General features: G+C 42.8%; 2 protein-coding genes across 5 annotated transcripts in view; one reads left to right on the top strand and one right to left on the bottom strand.

Annotated features, from left to right (window-relative positions):
* Nucleotides 1-242: 242 nt before the first annotated feature.
* Nucleotides 243-8,590, top strand: tp53i13 (tumor protein p53 inducible protein 13). The gene is made up of 9 exons (XM_085184453.1): nucleotides 243-1,009; nucleotides 1,141-1,218; nucleotides 1,501-1,536; nucleotides 1,952-2,010; nucleotides 2,711-2,789; nucleotides 4,621-4,749; nucleotides 5,085-5,285; nucleotides 5,402-6,392; nucleotides 6,523-8,590. Exons 1-9 carry the CDS (start codon nucleotides 893-895, stop codon nucleotides 6,627-6,629), a joined length of 1,797 nt encoding a protein of 598 aa, XP_085040579.1. The 5' UTR covers nucleotides 243-892; the 3' UTR covers nucleotides 6,630-8,590.
* git1 (G protein-coupled receptor kinase interacting ArfGAP 1) overlaps nucleotides 7,227-16,939 on the bottom strand; it is a 23,598-nt gene continuing 13,885 nt past the window's right edge. For 3 of the 4 annotated variants that reach the window (XM_085184445.1, XM_085184446.1, XM_085184447.1), the window contains 7 exons: nucleotides 16,330-16,482; nucleotides 15,180-15,515; nucleotides 13,895-13,957; nucleotides 13,476-13,552; nucleotides 13,014-13,184; nucleotides 11,780-11,843; nucleotides 7,227-11,675 (listed from right to left, as the gene is read on the bottom strand). In XM_085184445.1, the coding sequence (XP_085040571.1) occupies nucleotides 11,460-11,675; nucleotides 11,780-11,843; nucleotides 13,014-13,184; nucleotides 13,476-13,552; nucleotides 13,895-13,957; nucleotides 15,180-15,515; nucleotides 16,330-16,482 (1,080 nt within the window). In that variant the 3' untranslated portion in view covers nucleotides 7,227-11,459. The remainder of the gene's footprint in view (nucleotides 11,676-11,779; nucleotides 11,844-13,013; nucleotides 13,185-13,475; nucleotides 13,553-13,894; nucleotides 13,958-15,179; nucleotides 15,516-16,329; nucleotides 16,483-16,939) is intronic. The other variant, XM_085184448.1, reaches the window with a different exon arrangement.

The following is a 16,939-nucleotide window of genomic DNA, read 5'->3' as shown; positions in this document are numbered from 1 at the left end:
AAGAAAGCTTGGCTAAGAGAGTTCAGGCTGTTGTAAAGAATAAAAGTGTTCATCCCAAATATTGACTTTCATATATGTTATTATCATACAAAGTCTTTTTGCCTTATATACTTTTTTCCATGCATATTTGCACATCTTCAATAAACCAATAAAGTGAGACGTGGCTCAGAGGACTGTAAGGACTTTACTGCAATTTTCACACTTTGCAGTTAGTCAGCGGGACAACACAGGCCCTTTCACGGGTCCCCGAGCCGCGTGTTTGATACCTCTAAATCTGTTTCTTCGTCGCTTCCGTAGCACAACTGGTCAGTGAAGTTAGCTAAAAAGGCTACAGGCTTGAGATCCGGAAATGGGGGCTTAAATAAGAGCGAAATGAAGTCCCACAATACCACTTGAAGATTAAAAAATAATAATCAAAATACATTTTAAATATATATATATTTTTAAAAATTCCTCTTGAATACAACTAATATGGGGAAAGAGAAGCAACTTTAGGTAAGGTCGACGGAAGACAGCAGGTTTATTTTGAAATTTATCCGGAAGAAGTTACAGCGTGTAGCTGTACCTTAGGTTGTATACCAAACTCTGGCGAAGGCGAACGCTTTCTTTTATTTACGTTTTTTGTTTTAAATCACGAGTTTGTCAGTCTAGTTTAACTTCATGATGTAGAGGAGCTAGCTAACGCTCGTTTGCTAGCGGAAAGCCGGCACAGAGGGACGGTTACTTTGTTGACCCTCATCGGCACGTCTCACCGCTCTTTGGTCATGTTTCTGTACCAAACACATTTTGTGTTTTGGGGCATTTTAAAGGGTCACTTCTTCGGCCACTCTGTACGTGGAGGACCTACGGTGCGCTATGACTTCTAGCTAAACTCAACTGACTGGTCGTCGTCATGCCGAGGTCAGCGACGTCCGCTCCGCTGACGGTGACTGTGCTGGCAGTGCTGTGGGTCAGTGTGGGTCGGTGCTATGTCTTCGGATCTCTGGGGCAAGGATGTGATAATGGAAAGGTAACAGTTTCACTACCTGTGTGTGTCTGCTGGTGTAAATGACATCCATGTTTTAAGTCATGTGGTTTATAACCTAGTATTGGTGATTAAAATGCACTTATTTTACGTGTGTGTGTGTGTGTGTGTGATAGCTCTCTTTAGACAGGGACCTGCCTGCGGATGCTGTTTATTGGGACTGTGCTGCGTCTGCATGGCCAGAGTTTACTCAGGTAAACATGGAAATTCATACACCTTAGTCTAACAAATTACCACCATAATAATCCCATAATCATATGGGAGGGGTGTGGTGCAGTTACACCGGTTGCCAGGAAATGCAAACAATCATATGAATGACAAACCCTGCACACACAGCAAATGAGCTGTTAGAGCTGCTCGACCCGCTTTGAATCACCTTGGGGCTTCACATTGTTACATATGTAACAGTGTGAAGTTAGTTGTTGGGGTTGCTTTGTTCCCAGATTACAAGTGTTCCTTCTAATTCCTCTTTCCAGAGACTTCCGAGTATTGACACAGCGTACAATCCTGAGGTGAGTAAACACCAGGCAGTTTACTTAAGAATCTCATATCTGGACTTTTTACGCAACCTTTGGCCCTCTAAACATAAAGCATGACTTGGTTATCTCCTAAAATCAAAGTGCAACTGGATAACACTCCAAACAAGTCCCATTCATAGTTCACTAAATTTGAAACCAATTCATTCTTTTATTTTCTTAACCATTTTTTCCTCATGTACTGTCCTGAGGGAGCTGGAGCCTCTCGCAGCTGACATTTGAAACCAGTACATGTATTAGCTCAAAAGCTTTACAAGCAAGTGTGTCAGTTGCAACAAGATTCAGTTTGAGTTAACCAAACCAGCTTTTTTGCTTAGTAAAAGTAATTTGTGTGAAATTTACTAGAAGCTAACTAAGTGTTTGTCTTGTGTGCTTGATGTTTTCACTTCAGCCAGCTAGGCAAATATGCATGGATAAATCTATCTCCTACTATCACCGCATTCCCAACAGGTGAGTGTAAAGGTTTGTAAGTTCACTAGAGCTGCAGAATACCTTACTGGACGGCCATACAATTAGTTCTGTTTTTACAAAGAGCTGACAGATACACAAGCTTAGTATTGTCACAAAAAGCATTGTTTTACTACATTAAAGCGAGCAACACACTGGCCACTTTATGAGGTACACATTGGTAATACAGAGTTTGACCCCTTTTGGCTTCAGATCTACCTTAATTCTCTAGAATGGTGTAGATTCAACAAGGTGCTGCACACGTTCCTCAGTATTTGGTCCATATAGACATGATAGCATCACACAGTTGCTATAGATTTTTCAACTGAACATCGGTGTGTTGGCTCTCTTGTTCCACCACTGTATTTTCTTCATCTTTAGGCATGAAAAGATTAATAAAAATATTTAAGAAAAAAATCCTGATTGAGGTTGTCATAATTCATGCATGACAGGGTTAAATAACAATAATTACAATGAAACACGTCTTACATCTATAGTAACATTAAACGACCAGTGGGTTGCAGGGTATGGAGTGACACATCAGTGTCCAATGTAGTGGTTTATGTGCAAGTATACCATCAACACTGACACAAATACAAGAAAACAGCCTTTGAAAGGTGTCCACTAGTGACCACTATGCATGAAAGGGTTAAGGCTTTTGAAGACATTAACCTGTATTTCTGTGTTGGTGTTTGTGTTGCAGTGGAGCATACAGACCAATAGGAGCAGAGAGCGGAGAGTACTTGTACTGTCCTCCTCAGCGGTGGCTCAATAACTTGCAGGTTAGTTGCACTATTGCACATGGTTTGCTGCTGCCTCTGCATCTTCTGAAACATCAGTTTGTCTGTTCATCGGAGAGATATGTGCATCCTGTGTATTCTGTGTAAACTGAGCCTTTTTGCAGTACTTTCAGGACATGTGTTTTTCAGCACTCAGTCACATCCACCTTGAGGCCATACTTTATTGATTGACTTACTCCCCCCCCCCCTCCCCCTCCGCTAGTGTATTGCGTTTAAGCTTATAATAACAACCTGTTAATTTGGGTGGCGCATCTTCAGTTAGTTTGCAAAACTGTTTTAACAACAAGCAGCGGATCACTTAGAACCAACAGTTAGGAAACCTTTATTGTCACCTCACTGAAGTACAGCAAAATTATGGGTATTACTGTTTTGTGCATTAAAGTTCATTAAAGCACACAGTACTCCATAACTCACAGCTACACAAATACTAGCGTTTAACAACTAACAGAGTAACTTTATACTGCTAAATAAAAACTACCCTAAACACACCTCCCTATGGTTATTCCTCATCACTGTGACAGTGCACTTGTAGTGTTATACAGTGTGTGTTCTTTGTGTTTTGTGTTTTTAATTCTAGCCCTGTGTGTATTAACATTAAACAAAAGGGGGGGATTGCTGACAACAATAAAAAAAAAAAAAAAACTGGACAGACATACTGGTAGCAGAACAGCATTTTCTACAAGGGAGGAGCTAACTGTAAAATGAGAGAAAATGCAGAGTTTTTAGATAAAGTGTTTTGACCTGTCAATGTGGCGAAGGCATCCTGTACCTTTAGCAGAAAAACAGTCCCAAAGCATAAAGTTTCCACCTCTGTGCTTGAGTGTGGGGATGGTGATCTTTGGCTCAGGATCAAAACTCTTCGCATTTAATAGAGAGAAACTGTCATTTTGTCATGAAGCATTTATAGCCATACCTTGAATAACAATAGCAGGACTGGAGTATTTCTTTGTTTTTCATTCCTCGATCCATCCATTTCTTAATCTAGGTTAGGGTATTATACATTCATAACTATGGCCAATTTAAAATCACCCATTAACAAAACAAGCACGTTCCAGCATTTACTTATTTAACTTTTTTAATCACAGCAAACATTTTTAATTGTAACAGTATGGAAAATGTGTATAGTTTGTACGGCCCGCACCAAACAGGTGGCCTCTCCTAAAAGGCAGGCAGCCACCATTGATACACCTGTGCCTTCTCTATGGTGACAAGTAAAAATGTGTAGTGGGAAGGTCAGTCGCCTACCTGTTTTTGGTTTCTGCTTTAGGAAGGAACACTTGTAAAATCCGAATACAGTAGATAAAAGCACAGAGGAATCGGGCGGTTGTTGACAGTAGAACACACACCTAATTCTTGAGTTACAAATTAGCCTTTATAAAATTCCAAGCTGAAACTCATGTTCATATCAAACTGCAGTCGAGACACGGTGTGTAGTTTTTAGTGCAGCTTAAGAGTAAACCAGGCAAGTGTACCAGCCGTTATGTGTTTGGACCCTTGGTAGGAGGATTGACACCGACTATGAATTTTCCTTGAAAATCACAGATTTGGCCTCCTGCAGTAATATGCCAGCATATAATGTGGATCACAGCTAGTTCTCAGCTATCGTTCTCCACAGAGAGAACATCGACCAATAGGAATATTGATTTTTTTTAAAGCAACATTAGAAGGACTAATCAGAAAATGTTATGTTGATACAATGTTTATGTTGTTATAAGCACTTGAGTACATAGATGTTAATTAATCATAGAATGCTGCAGTAATGGTGGATAATGGGGAGATTCTGGTCACACGTGCGGTGTTCTGTGTTTTGTAGCGTGGAGCGGCGGTTTTGCTCTACCATCCGTGTGCACCGCCTCGCGAGCGTCAGATCCTGTCCGACTTGGCTCGCTCCTGTCTGCAGTCCTACATCATGACCCCACACCCACAGCTCAATAAACACATGGTAAGAAACACTTTCATCAACCTTTGTTTTCATCAGAATTTGTTGGACTTCTGGGATGTTAAACACGGATGCTTTTTAGATTTAATACCATTTCAGATTGGAACTCAGGATCTCGGAGAGAGACGAGATGCGAAAGCATTGTTTGCTTTACGAAGACTGTTGAGGGTGTTGTCCTGTCATTGAACTGTCAGTTATTCGTTAAAAAAGGCCTTTTTAAAAGCACTCAGGCAGTAGTGATGGTCTTGTACTTCATGGCATCATGAAGTACAAGATAGGTTTTTAGCCTCTGGGAGAAAGGAAAGTTACCGAATGTGTTTTCTCTGCTCTGTGCTCAGCCTGTAGCTTTTGTGTCCTGGGGTCGCACCTTGGAGCTGTCCACCGCCGCGTCTTTAGACCTCTGTGATTGGCTGGAGGTCAATCACAGAGGTCAGACTTCAAGAAAAGAGTCTGATGGTGTGACACAGATGAGGAAGTATGCCCTGCTGCTGACCTGGTCAGCAGAGCTGCATCAGCTAGAACAAACAACAAAAATGAAGGTTAGGAAACATGACTCAAGATTGAGCTAGCTTTGTTGAGTTATGTGATGTTTTTTAACGTACAGACTAGTAAATAAATGAGTAATTTCAGTTGTCTGATATAACTAACATTGCAGGATTCCCTGAGGCAGTGTTGTGAGCGGACCATCTATTCTCTGTTAAGCGGAGCCACAGAGGCTGAACTAGAGCACAGCGTGAAGAGCGAACGCTCAAAACAAAGAAAAGTGGGAAGCAAAACCAGGCAGATGAGAGCTGCCCTGAAAGTTGTTGACAGCAATGAGAGCAATAACACTATGGCAAATGTCTCCAGAACTGTTCCTCAGCGGTCAGGAGATGGTCAGAATAACAGCAGCACGCTTGGATCATCAGCAGATCAGAGGAAACTCTTTGATCTTTCTAGCTCCAGAGAAGCTCCTCAGGTTCCAACTCAAGCCTCTAAACCCAGGCTCACAGCTCCCTTGGCCTTAAATATCTCTGAGACAGAAGCTCGGAAAGGCCTCAGAAAACTGAACCACTCTCCTGTTTCTGCACATGGTGTGAGCAGTAAACGCACCTTTACCGACAGGCCTGAAGCCCTGATTCTCAAGGAAACAGACACTATTAAACACAATACCAAAGTGGACAAGTCTAAAGAGAAAATCCTCGACTCATCTGACGGCAACATGGAGGATAATGAAGTGGTAGACGTAAAGGAGAGAGAACTGGAGCATACGCAGATCCAATGCGCCCCAGAATCTCACCAAAAAAGTGAAAGCACTGGCTCCGACTCTGTGCCTAAACCCCAGTCAGAGGCTCAGGCACAACAGCATCCACAGCCAGCCAGCCACAGCCAGCCTATCAGCTGTGACTGCAACAGCTGCGCACCAGGTGAACACTGTGACTGTGCCAAGGCCTCGGGATCACAGGCCCAAGCTGCTGTTACTGTTGTATGTAGAGAGCTGCGAAGGACCCCGAGGACGGACGAAGCGGTGTGGGCAGCAGCGGCGCTAGGCTTCCTGCTGGTTCTCCTGACTCTGTCAGTGCTTCACACTCGCCTGTACCGCCACTGGAGGATCACGCCGAGCCTTTACTGGCACAACCCAAGCGACGACTACGACAGCGTTGCAGGTAACGTCATCAGGGATGAAGAATAGAGCTGTTATGCATTAATTAAATTAGAATTTTTCTGAAAGATACACATTCTCTTTTAGGTGGAGCTTACAAGCCAAGCTTATTCCTGTTATGTTTTTTCTTCCAGATGTGATCCGCAGAAGGTTGCGAATTGCAAAGAGAAGGCGGAAAAGGGGCAGAAGGCAAGAATGCGTTCTCCTGCCGAGCTCCTCCAGCTCAGATGAATGTCCGTAGAACTGAAAGAAACACCCCCAACACTGTTTGGAGTAATGAGGGGGAAGAGGGGACCTGAAGGAAAAGAAAAAGTTTGTGTTATGTATGTTGGACTCGTCTTACACCTACGGTGTGCAGTTTATCTGAGAGAACCTAAATGTTGTAAATTACACGCACTGTAGCAGCCCTACAACCACAATGAACAGGCTCATAGTAATTTGACAGAGGACCATGTCATATTTTTAACATGTCAATATTTTTTTAATTGAAAGGACAAAAAAAAGTTTTTTTCCAAAAGAACAGTTAAATTATAACCAGCCATTCCCCAAATAGTTTCCAAAACTCTTAAGCTTTAAAAATGTTTTCATAATTAGTTTTACAGAAATGTTTCTTTTAACTGTAAAGGTTTGATATGCAAAATGTAAGTTGCTGTTGTAAGCAACGCTATGTTTGTGTTGTCAAACAAACATGTGAATAGCTGCATTCTGGAGATGTGATTGTGTGATTTGTAAAGAGTGAGTCTACAGGTACTTGGATTAAAATTAAAACTGTAAAGTTAGAACATCCAGATCAGTAATGGATGTGTGGGGGAAAACAAAATGATCCGGTCTTCTTGAAGAAGGAGGAGGAGAGAACGTGAGTTGAACTGTGATGATCCAGAACACAATGGAAGGCAGAGTGTGAAAAGTTTTTGCTGAATGATCTCAAATGTACTTTTGCAGTTCCCATCATAGATGCCTCGAAAATTACGGGGTTTAGTCAGATTGTGTACTTAAAATAGTCCATTAGCTTGCTGATGTGGCATTGCACATTTACCAGTTCAAAATAATAAAAAGCATAACAGGTCCACTTTAAGTGCAAGATGGTCAGGTTTTGTTTTTGTTGTTCCCCCAAACACTTGTTGATGTAAACTTGCTACAGCTGTGGCTGAATGTTGATGTGTAAACAACTTTTGAAAGTAGAACTATTACTCAATACTTTTTAAAATTACCTTTTAAAAAAAGTATAAACATGTGTAAAGGCAATTAAATTAAATATTAAATTTGGGCGAAAACAAAGCTGACAACAACATAAAATAATGACATGTCTTTACTTTCCAGCCAAGCAGAAATTTAGCTTTAAATTACTGCTTACTTTGCCTGCATACACGTGCAGATTAGCACCATCTGCAGCGTTTTTTTTGCCTTACGACGACATTTCCATCAGCATCATCTGCTGTCAACAGTGAAAGGCTCGAGTATCATCTCAGCTGAAACGCTCCTTGCACATGTACTAACAATTCCTATATAGAGGAAAAACCATTTAGTAAGAAAAAGAAATGCAGGCAAACCCTGGACAATTAAATTGTTTTATTATTTTATTACAAATGTACAGCTTATGAGTTTCCATTACGATTGACCTTTTGAAGTCGTTGTTTTCCCTACTTTACAGTTCTTAATTGTCTTCTGTTAAAAGATAACTCTTCCATTTCCCAAACTGTCGAGCTGTGAAGAAACACAGGAATGCGACAGCACAGGCTACAGTGCACTGTCACGGCTGAGAATCTGATGTGTGTGTGCATGCGTGTGTGTGTTAAAGTCTGGCTGAAGAGTCAATGTTTGTACCTGTGCATGGCTTGGTCCAACCAATAAGGGTGAGTGTCTGATGTTGTCTATGTGCTAAATTCTGAACAGAATGAAGGCATATAAAGTCTGCAAAGTGTGACAAAACTGACACGAGCATTAAACATTCACACTAGAGGCACCCTATGTAGTGTCCACTAACTCAGAGGAGGACTGGGCCATGTGCGTTTTTAAAGACCCCCCCCCCCCCTCCTCGTGATCTTTTGAGATGACTGTAGTGTTAAGCCCAAGTGTGCTTCAGACCATACCCCCACCCATATTTCCATATACCAACTCCAATCCTGCACCCAATGTACTTGAGCTGAGACCTTTGGGAGAGTGCAGTAAATACTGCAGATCCTACGTCATCCAGCAGGTGTTTCGAAAAATAGTGCAACTAAGATCAAAGGAGACACGTTGTCATTCCCATCTTCCCATGGATACGAGCAGGATCGTTAATATGTACAATATGACTACACAGTAACACCACACCGTAACCTCAAAACATTTGAACAACTGCAAGTACATCAGGTGCCGAGACTTAAGAGGTGAGCAAGGACTTGGTGAACAGAGGTCATAGCCTGAAGCCCATTTAGGCCAACAAATATATAAATATCTCACAAACAAAAACTACAGCTTAATATAAAATATAGCATGAAAAATATACGTTCATATATATATTTATATATATATATGGCTCTAGACTAAAACATGGGCAATCATGATTAAAGGGGACACATTCTTCTTGCTGGCCCCCTGTGTGTGTGTGTGTGTGTGTGTGTAAGTGTGGTAGTATTTCTGTTGTATCAGCAGTCAGTACGAGATCACCGCAACTCAGCCAGTCATACAAGAGATGATGATGACGATGTGCAAAGGCATTCAATATTAAACAATGATACATTTCAAGAGTTTTTCAACGCACAGTCCAAGTTTCCCTCCCATGCAGAGACATGTGTGCAACTATGTCAAAGACTGAGGGGACATGGACTGAAATCCCACGTAGTGATCAGAGTAAAAGATTTAAAAAATATATATTTAAACCATAAAATATTGGGGGGGGGGGGAAAGTGGACAGAAATGATGAGGCATTACCTCAAGGTGTTTGGAGCCGATTTGTCATCTTGTGGGGAAAAATAAAAGGCAGCAATACAAGACACAAACTGAGATGTGACTGTAGTTTGATCCTTCAGTGTTTCAGGTGAGTAACTGAACGCTGAGATTACACAAAAGAGCGAAGTGAGGAAATCTCTCTGTTACCGAGGAAACCAGCTGCGGGAGCACTGGTGACGGTTTTAGAGTAGAATCTTAATTTTAAAAAAAGAAAAGGGAGAGAGAGAGAAAAAAAAGAAAGAGGACAGTCCTCCCAGAAGTTCCCAACGTGTTTACAGATATGACAATTTTTGTTCGGCACAGTACGCAACTGACATAAGTCGGTTGAACTGCACTGAGTTTTGTTCCCAACGCTGTCTGCAGAAAGGCAGATGGCTAAAAAGAGACAACTTCTGTGGCCCAGATCAGCAGGCTGTGACAGAAAACTGCTCGCAGGCTTCCACAGAAGCTTGTCAAACAGTCTCGAGGGTAAAAAAAAAACAACAACATAATAATACTTGGCAAACTAAATCAAGTGCACCTCAGAATGCTATCTGTGATCCTGGTTGCCAGATCTGGTGCTTTTGTTTTTTCTCCACAGGTCTACTTTTAAAGCTCAACTCCCAACACACCAGTGTGTCTGCTTAATGACACTCAACAGTTACCAAGTAAAGCACCCGTGCCACATAAGCACTTTTTGAGGAAGACTGGGGCTTAATCCTCCATGTGGAAACCAGATGTTCTTATTATTCTGCTTGGCACTGCGAAAAAATGATTACGAAGGTGATTCTGAGATGATTCCACTGGCTCTGGTAATGAGGCGAACAGTAAGAGAAATCAAGCGCAAAGAAAGAGGGGAAAAAAAGACAGCTGAGGACATGAAGGAGGAGCAGTTGTGATCCTGGTCCAGTCATAATGCACCATGCCTTTGGCAACTGTTCAACACCCCACGGCCATAAGATGTATATATCACATGAAGGAAAATGTAATAAAAACTCAACTGTCTTTGAAAAGGAGCGCTTGAGAAATGTCGAGGACCTTTTTTTCACAGGCTGATTCGTGTGTTTGTTTGTTTGTGTGCATGTAGACTTAAATCCCAGTAAGAGGTTAACACATACTCCCACCTGTCTCCATATTCAACTAAATGAGACAAGGAAAAAAAACATACATAAAATAAAAAATGACAGTCAGTAAAATTATCAATACAAAGCAAAAACAATAGGCAAGAAAAAAAAAACAACAATAACAATAAATCACAATTATTCCAGTGTAAGGGTTTTTGTTTCTGTAAGTCAGTAAAAAAAGAAAAAAAAAAGTATTTCTGTCAGACCAAACAGACCTGCACATTCAAAAGGCGAAAAAAGGAGAGGAAAGAAAGGAAAACATGCCAGATCATGCTGTGTACCACCAAAAGAAAGGGAAGGTGATGGGTTTAATAAAAATTAAAAAAAGCTGGAGCCCCTCCTGTAAATGCTTACCCCCATGTGGAAGGAAGTGTGGGAATCAGACTGAGTGGGCTGCAGGTCCTTCTCTGCACCGGACGCTCATCCAGCCTGGGACAGCGTGGGGGTGCGGGGTCCCTCCTCTTTAGAGAGAGGAAAGAAGAGGAGGAAGGACAACCCGATTCCTCGTAAGGACGGAGGGACGGCGATGGCGTGGAGGCTGGTCTATCTACTTCTCTCTCGGAGCATACGCTGCCTCCCTCCCGAAGCGGGAGAAGGAGGGACGATGAGTTACAAGTGAGAATAAATAAAGCAGTCTATGACACGTATGCTCGTCACAGTTTGAGCAGTTTATGGTACACATCCCATTCCAACAGTCTGCTAAGGTCCCTGCGGGCTGTGGTTCCCGTGTTGGCTCCTTCCTTTCGTCCTTCCCTACTTTCGCTTCCACGCCTGTGGAATTTTTTTCCATTCACTGTAGTGTTTCTATCATACAAACGTCCTCTGCTTTGCTTCCATCCAATTCCCTTCCTTTCTCTTTTCTCTTCCTCATGTCAGCCTTGCTCCCCTGTCACTTCAATTCCTTACCCTTCATACTGTAGTGTGATCGTACTCCCCTCCCACCCCCTGCCCCTCCCTCTTTCTCCCTCTCCCGGAAGCCCCCTCCCATCCCACTTTAAACCGCACATGCACTGATCCTCTCTCTTTCTTTTGTCGGGTCACTGTTTCTTCTCACGAGTGGTGATTGTGACCAGTTGCTTGGCAGCCTTGGCGATGTCGTAGGCGCACTGGATGACCTGCTGAGTGAGAAGCTGGTAGTCTACTGCAGGAGCGCCAGGCTCCGAAGGCGCCGCCTTACGGCACTCCACCTGCAGTCGCGAGGCACTGGAAGCCAACAGGCGGAGAGAACAGTGGACTGCATCCAGTGCTGGGCGCTGCAGACAGATGGAAGCAATCAAAAAAGAAAAAGAAAAAAGAAGATGTAGATGTAGATGAGAGACATAGTGTGAGAAATACAACATAAGGACAGGGCACTTACTTTGGGGAAAAGTGAAGCCATCTCTGTGACAGCAGAGTGGATCTTCTCAGAACACGGCACAAAACTGAAAAGAGAAGTGATTCTTTAACTGAAGAGTCAAATGAGTCAAGGACTGTGCAACAGCACTAATGCAGGTGAGCAGGCGAGGTTCCTGCAACGACTCCTGTGGTAAAGAGGGAGCTGGTGTCCAGGAAGCAAAGTTTATCAAACTGGGAGTTTGAGTGAGTCACGTTAAAGGTGGGTAAAAAAAAGAAAAAGAAAAGTCACACAGCAAATCTTTAATTTTTAAAGAGATTTAAATAGATTTCTTAACACCAGCCGTATTTATCAATAGAAAGGTTTAGTGTGCTGTAATTAAATAAAACAAAAGAGTTGAAACTGAGGAGAAACACTGCATTAGCCTCAAACTACAATAACTGCATTCTTTCCTTATTACACCTATCGTCATTGGCCCTTGGTAACCCTGGTGACCGTAAGTATGAGACTGCAAATACAAGCACCCACAACATTCTGAAGAGATTATATTTCTTATGTGGCTTCCTCTAGTAAAAGCTGGAAAATATTGCTAGCGTAACAGTTCAGCTACTGGAGTTAACAACTACATTCTCACTGTGCAGCTGTCGACCATCATTCACATCAGAGTTTACCATTTAAAAATGGAGATGAAGGTGCTGTCTATGTCTATCAGACATGTGCTGCTTTGCATTAATCTGACGGCACCTGAGCATTTGAGTGCACCCCGCTCATTCTCCTGGAAAAGTCATGAAGGGTAAACTTAGGTTAGGGGACACAGCACCAGTATAAACTTTTATAAACTGTGTCTATGAGCTGCTCAGCTCTTTTCTAATTTACAGTAAGACTACTTACAGTAGCTTTTTGGTGGTTTTGGTGCATTTTCACCATTTCTGACCCAGAGGGAGATTTTATTTAAACCGTTTACAGTTTTTATACATGGTCTTGTATTTCCACCCCTAGTATACTCTTGTTTCTGTCCTCTGTCTTTCTTTCACATCTTTGTAATTTGGCCTCTCATAATGTCAACATCAACTGATTGTGAATTGCTATGATCTGATTTGATATTGGGGGGTTTTCTGATTGAAATCAAGAAAAAAATAAGCATAACATTAGCTTAACTCAATGTCTGACAGGCTGGTTGTAAGACACAATTAGATTTGTAATTTTTATGCATTTTATTTTAAGATGAAAAGGACTGTGCCACCATTTTTTCACCTACCTGTCGTGTTTGAACTCCTGAGCGGCCCTGAGCAGCTCCTGGATGTTCTTAGTCACCTGCTCAGTCTTCAGTATGACGTCCTCTGTGCAGGGTAAGGTGGGGTCTGGCTCACCCCCCTCCCCACCCTCCTCAGGCTCCCCACGGCCTTCCTCTTCACTGCTGCGGCCCATACTGGATAGGGAAACGCATTACCCGCGCAACAATTAAAACCTCAGATCGAGGGCAGTAGGTGACGTCATGGATGAGCATTAACAGTCCTTATGTGGCATTATGTTAACAGCTTGTGCCCCTCGTTTCTTACTAAAAACTGCTACCTCCACATTTGTGTTATAAGTAATTGAAAACAGTTTCTGTGAATCCATTTAAAAAACAAGATCATTAGAAAGGTAGAAAAGTTGGTTTTAGAAAGCTAGGAAATCTTCTTTTTTTTTTTAAACTGCAGATTTACATTCAAACACTGACCTTACTGAGGCGTCGTACAGTTGTGTGTTGTCGTAGTCGCTGTCGGTGCCACTGCCGTGCTTCTCTGGTTTAGGGACCTGGAAGAAAAACACAGCAGGAACTAAATAATCACCACACATCATGTCCTGTAAGTATACCTCCTCAATCAAAATTCTAATTTTCATTTGTTTCCATATAATTGAGATGGTTTCCATTGATGTCCATTAAATCGGACAGATATTACACTACATTTGGTATGTGGGTAATTCTAACGGGATGAGGGATATTCTGTGATTGAATCTCAGGATTAGGGCCAACAGCAACAGACCCTTGAGACACTGGTTTGGATAAAACAATGTAAGCCAATAATCTCAACTTTCTGAATGCATTAAGTGGAGGATCAAAAAAAGAAATGAAGAGCCAAAACAGCAGCAGCTCACCATGTATCTACCCATCTCTGCAGATCCAGACAGATATGGACTCCCTGAGCCGCCCTTCCTTACCTGGGAGGACAAAGGGAACACAAGGATAGAGAGAAGATGAGAGAGAGATGGAGGAGCATGGGTGAGGCCAGAAAGAAGATTAAAAAGAAATTGAAATATTAGCAGAAAGAGACAGATGATGAAATGAGCAGGGGGAAAAAAGAAGCGTGGGGACATAGAGAAGAAGTTTTCTTTTTAAATAAACAGCAGGAAAACAAGGCAAACGAGTCAGTGAGAGCAGCACTGAACAACAGCCCATCATCTTTTTCTACACTACATGCCTCGCTGCTTATCTAACAGTAAGTAAACATTACTGTCAACTAATCTAGCTTCTTCTGCTTGACTTACACACGGCACACAGCATCTAAAAAGAGACTACCCATACTCAATACTAATGTTGATCTCTGAAAAACAGAATGCATAATTACATACTGTGAGATAATACTACAAACTCAAAGACGAAATGGCAAACAATGCAATGACAGACAGAATGCTTACATCCAGAGGATGCACGGCTGCACTGCAGTGAGCAAAGAACGGACAGGTGAAGAAACAGACAGACAGAAAACAGACAAACAGGTAAATCTCTGTGTGAAGAAACAGTCGCCAACTTGGTGCGGCGGTGAGATGTGTCTGCATTCTGTAGCTCTATTAACGTGCTGTAAACTAAATGCTGCTGAACTGCTCACCTGGTTGTCTGCAATATGAGAAACTTTTTTTTTTATTTTATTATATCTTTTCTCTAAAGTGGCGGTGAAACAAAAATGAACTTCTGTGCATCTGTGTGTGTGATCCCAGCATTTCCAGATTAAGCAACTGTCCAGCAGCAAAGACGTCAAAGGGGTTTGAAAAGGTCAAAGTGTGCAGAGCAGGCTATGCAGCGGTGTATCAGAGGCTTTTGCCAGGCAGCAGAACAGAAGAAACAGTCCTTTTTTGTTGTTTTTCTTTCCCATCTTTCTCCTTCAGGTCACATGTATGCACTCCATCATTTATGCAGTTTTAAAGCTCAATATAACAAATCTTTTTGAACCATAACAAAACTTCCCTTAAAAATGGGATCGTGCACAACTGGATCTTTTGAAAGAGAAGGACTGAGAACTGAGATGCAAGGGGAAAGAAGAGGGGGAAAAAATGTAAAGATCAGGATCAGACCATCACCTATTTAATCAGGCCAAAGACAGGCAATCAGAGCCACCGAGGCGAAGGTGGTGAGTGGAAAGGGGACAGGGCCGTTCTAACTTACGCTGGCTGTGTTGAGGGGCTGCAGGCGGGGCGCTAGGGAGTCCAGGACTGGGGGACCGTGGGCCGTGGGGCCGGGGGCCGCCCCTGGCTCGTACATTGAGAAGGCCTGGCGTTCCCTCCGGTGAGGGTGGGAGTGGGGGGTGGCCGAGGAGGGCACCGAAAGCACCGGTGGGTCCCCTCCTGGCCCAAATCCACCCACTCCACCTCGCATCCCACCCACTGCCCAGTGGCCTCCTGTTCCCCCACCTCCACCAGGTCCCCCTACCCCATGGCCAGCTGCTCCCCCAGCCTGCTGGCCCCTCCGTAGCGCACTGTTCTCTGTCTGCATCCGGGTGATCTAAAGGAGAGGAGGAAGGCAGCAGGGAGGGAGAATGGAGGGAGGGATGGAGGGAGGAACATGGGAAGGTTGAAGGGAATTGGGGGGGGGGGGGGGGGGGGGGGGTCAACTGAACGGTCAAAAACAAGCATCCATATTCAGGCTCATATTGGGCTTCACATATTAAGTCAGTATTGAGGGGGGTATGCAACACATGGCATTACACTACAATAAGCTGGGACTGGGTCATAGGGAAGGGGTGGAGGGCTACAGTACATACCTGAAAATACAGTGTTTGTGTTCAAGGGGTCAATGAGGGGAAACTGTAGGCTCATCTGGCCTGAGGTACTGTTGCCTAGCACCCTAATCTGACACATTTGTTATTTGCAGTGTGTTTTTTTCTATGTTTGTTTCAAATCTTCATTAAATCCTCAGTGACATGAGAAGATGAACACATAAATGAATCACTTAAGCCAGTCGCTAATGAACATATTAGGGAAATGACAATGACTCACGGGGGAAAAAAAAAGATGCAACAATGAACAACACATGAGCTCCATCGAAAGTAAATAACACCCTGACGGGGAAAAATCATCTTGCAAAGATATTCATTTATTCAACTGTCTCTCCATCATTCTACCCTCTTTCTGTCTGAATCAACTGCCCCATCTCTTTTACCAATCTGCCTCGTGTCTTCTAGTCATCATTACCAAGCACATCTTTTATTCCAACTTCTATTCATTTTGTATTCTCTTTCTAAGAAGCCACGCAGCAAACTCTTTATTAGTCTGAATGGTCACTGCTAATCCTCTCGTTCCACCTGCACTCCTCCTACCTCCTTCTGTAGCCGCCGGAGCTCCTCGCTCAGGTTGTTGTTAACCTTCATTAGCTGCTGCACCTTAGCTTCTGAGGAGGCCAAAGCCTTCTTCACCTCCAGATACTCCTGCAGGGTGATGGGACCATCTGACAAGTCTGAGGAGTCCATACTCTGGATCGATAGGAACATATAAGGCAGGAGGTCAAACAGGTCGAAAGATTTGGGGAGGGGTTGTGACTAAACTCCTTCAATACATTCTGTATTTATACATACAATTTATACATTTTTTTAAGCTGTGAAAAAAACAAACAGTCGTGGCTTTGAGGCAAGAAGAGGCCTAACTTGAAGGTAGGATCACACACACACACACACACACACACACACACACACACACACACACACACACACACTAGACCTTTAGTTCTTGCTCTCAATATTCCCCCTCACTTCCTGCCACCCCACAGCCTGCTCAGATTCAGCCCTCCCTGGAATTAAACCAATAAATACACCTTTCATAAACTACACTTTATAGCCTTCTGCTTGTCATTCATTCACCACTGTTTCTATTTCTATTACCCCCTGCTTCATACTAGAACACACAATTCTTCGATGCTGTGAGCACCGTAAA

The sequence above is a fragment of the Neolamprologus multifasciatus genome, chromosome 14 (assembly GCF_963576455.1).
Source record: "Neolamprologus multifasciatus chromosome 14, fNeoMul1.2, whole genome shotgun sequence".
Taxonomy (NCBI): domain Eukaryota; kingdom Metazoa; phylum Chordata; class Actinopteri; order Cichliformes; family Cichlidae; genus Neolamprologus; species Neolamprologus multifasciatus.
The sequence above is the reverse complement of the archived record's forward strand: the minus strand, read 5'-3'. Positions and strand labels throughout refer to the sequence as shown.